The sequence below is a fragment of the Penaeus monodon genome, chromosome 19 (assembly GCF_015228065.2).
Source record: "Penaeus monodon isolate SGIC_2016 chromosome 19, NSTDA_Pmon_1, whole genome shotgun sequence".
NCBI lineage: Eukaryota > Metazoa > Arthropoda > Malacostraca > Decapoda > Penaeidae > Penaeus > Penaeus monodon.
The window spans coordinates 14,647,784-14,650,443 of record NC_051404.1 but is presented as its reverse complement, the minus strand read 5'-3'; the positions used below and the strand labels follow the sequence as shown (position 1 = coordinate 14,650,443).

At 37.1% G+C, this 2,660-nt stretch overlaps 1 protein-coding gene across 1 annotated transcript in view; it reads left to right on the top strand.

Moving 5' to 3' along the window:
- The first annotated feature begins 98 nt into the window (after positions 1-98).
- LOC119585338 (endoplasmic reticulum aminopeptidase 1-like) overlaps positions 99-2,660 on the top strand; it is a 35,059-nt gene continuing 32,497 nt past the window's right edge. The window contains exon 1 of the mRNA XM_037934009.1: positions 99-870. Within this exon, the coding sequence (XP_037789937.1) occupies positions 831-870 (40 nt within the window). The 5' untranslated portion in view covers positions 99-830. The remainder of the gene's footprint in view (positions 871-2,660) is intronic.

Sequence of the window (2,660 nt, the reverse complement as noted above, 5' to 3'; positions counted from 1 at the left end):
CAAGATATATATTTCCAATAACCTCCCTTATCTCATGACATACTCCACTTAAATATTTTCTATGAGTTCCATATCCTGTAAAAGTCTCCTACCACAGATATTCAGATTTATAATAGTTTCCCTTCTCATCGTCTCCTTCTCCCCCCCCCCCCCAACAAAAGAGGACCTCCTCGTCCCCCTCCTTCCCCAAGATATATATTTCTAAAAACTTCCCTTATCCCATAACATTCTCCACACAAATATTAGCTCCATGAGTTCCAATATCCAAAAAAGAAAGAAAAAAAAAAGTCTCCTACAACAGATATTCCAATTTATAATAGTTTTCCTTCTTTCCGTTCCGCCTCCCCCCTCATTCCCCGTCCCCCTCCTTTCCCGACGTCTGTCAAGCGGAGGATCGTCTGCTAGGAGAAGGAGCCCCTCTTGACGGCGTACAGCACCTCCTTCCCCTTCCTCACTCCTTCGCTTAGTTATCTCCGGACGACAGCAGAGAATTGTGATTTTTTTTTAGATTTAATGGTTGTTTAAATGGGTTGAGTTTGTTGGTTATTCTTTAAAATCAGTCGATTTAGTCCAGTGGAGACCCCGAGAGCCTAGTGTATGTCCCCTTCCTTCTCGCGTCTGTTTTGGCTTCCAGACGTCCGTGTTCCAGCCCGATTTTTATTTTAGTTAACTACGTTGGAGGGTACAGAGGAGTTCTTTAAGGGGTGAGGTTTAGAGAAGTAAATACTAAGGAAGAACTCGACTTTTAGACAAGAAAATATTAAAAGATTAGCGTCCAGCTCCGCCTGGGCCCCGGACGCAGGGGAGCCTCCTTCTCCAGGGAGCCAACCATGAGTGACCATGACGTTGATGACATCGCCTTCCTCACAGGTATTATGAGGGAATTCTCGTCTCTTTTTAATAAGCTTTTAATCTTGTTTACTTGTATTTTTAAATAATTCTATTTTCATGGGAATTTTTTTTTCTTGCTTCCCCACAGGTACGAGACAGTAAAGTTCTTTGCACATTTTCCAGGCAGTATTCTTGACCACGACAAATAGTTTCTTGATTACATCTGCACTGTCCACGCAGCCTTCGCACCTTTTGACATGCAAGCAAAGACCACCAAATATTCACCATATATATTCTGGCAAGATAAGCAGATAGATGTCCGAGAACCAGTCTGACATTTCTTTTCTTAGAATATACATGGTTGTGATTTGTTGTCTTTCTCTAGATTGCAGAAGTTGTGAAACTGTGGTGATTGTCAAATACAACATCACTATGATATGGGCCGAGCCTTCCCTCATAGATTACTGCAAGTTTCAATTGCTTTTTAGGAAGAACAGAGTTAAAGTAAATGTGAAAAAATACAGTTTGGAAACTAGTGCAAGTGTATTTTAAACATTTGTCATATCTTAAATAATTAACAAAAAAATTACCAAAATAAGTTTCAATTCTAACATTAATAATAGTTACAAAGATATATATTTGGTAGCAACTACAATTTGCAAAATATTTGGATTAATTTTCTAAGTTTAAATTATAATCTGTACTTTGGAGTCTAGCACAGATATTTTTTAAGGTGCTTTTTAGCATTGCAATATATTTATCAATATATAAACTACATGTATTCCTCAACCATTTTTCTTGATAGTGCATTCCTTGCAGATATTAGAAGAGTTTTTCAATGCTTTAAAAACTATGTTCATGTTCTCTTGGCATATGTAACTTCATGGAATCTATTATGTTGCGTGACAGGTCGCTGTAATGCGGTATTGTGTCACAGTTGTTAGAAGGGTTTTTTAATGGTATTTGTGTTCCTTAGAGCTTCTAAAATGATTGGTAATTGTTACTCTTTCTATGTTATATGTTAATGGTTTTTGTTACAAGTTTTATGTTGGTTATTTTCCATAAAGAGCGTAATTTGTTACGAGGATTTTTTGTGTGATGATGTGTATTAAGGCTTTGTATGTTCTATTCCAGGTATTGAACTTGTTCATGGCTCGCCATGATGCTTGTGAAATGTTTTGAAGTTGTTGACATGTTATTTATTTCAAGGAGAGGTTTATGAATTTCATAGTAGAAGTTTTTGTTTTTTGTTGATGTGTGTTTGGTGCCTTTAGAGGCCCAGTACGCCAGTGATTTTTTCCAAGAGTTTTTCAGGTATTTTATATTCATTTCTTCAGAATTGGTCCCCTAAATCCCAATTTGGTAAATCTTACATGTTTGCCACTGGTAGTCTGGCCTACAAATGTCCTATCAGCACTCTGACAAAGGTCATTAGAACACTACTATAAATACAGTATTCTGACAAGAGAGGATTTTGTAGAATTCCCTGGTGACTTATTGTGAAATTAGACTGTCTTGTTAAGATACAAGAGGTGGAGATTTGTAAGTTATTGCTAAAAGCACTAAGTGTGGAGACTATGTTGATTGCTTGACATTGTGCCACTACCAGCTTCTAACTCAGATCATAGCAATTTTCAAGTGGATTTGGATAGGATAAAGCCATTATAATTACAGAACAAAATTTCAATTTGAGTACCAACTCAGAAAGATTTACCTTGGCATTTATAGTCAGGGATATGACAAAAATAGCTAGCATTTGCATCACTTTACACCCAACTGGATATAACCTTGACAGTCCCAAATGCGCGCACACACACACTCAAAAAAAA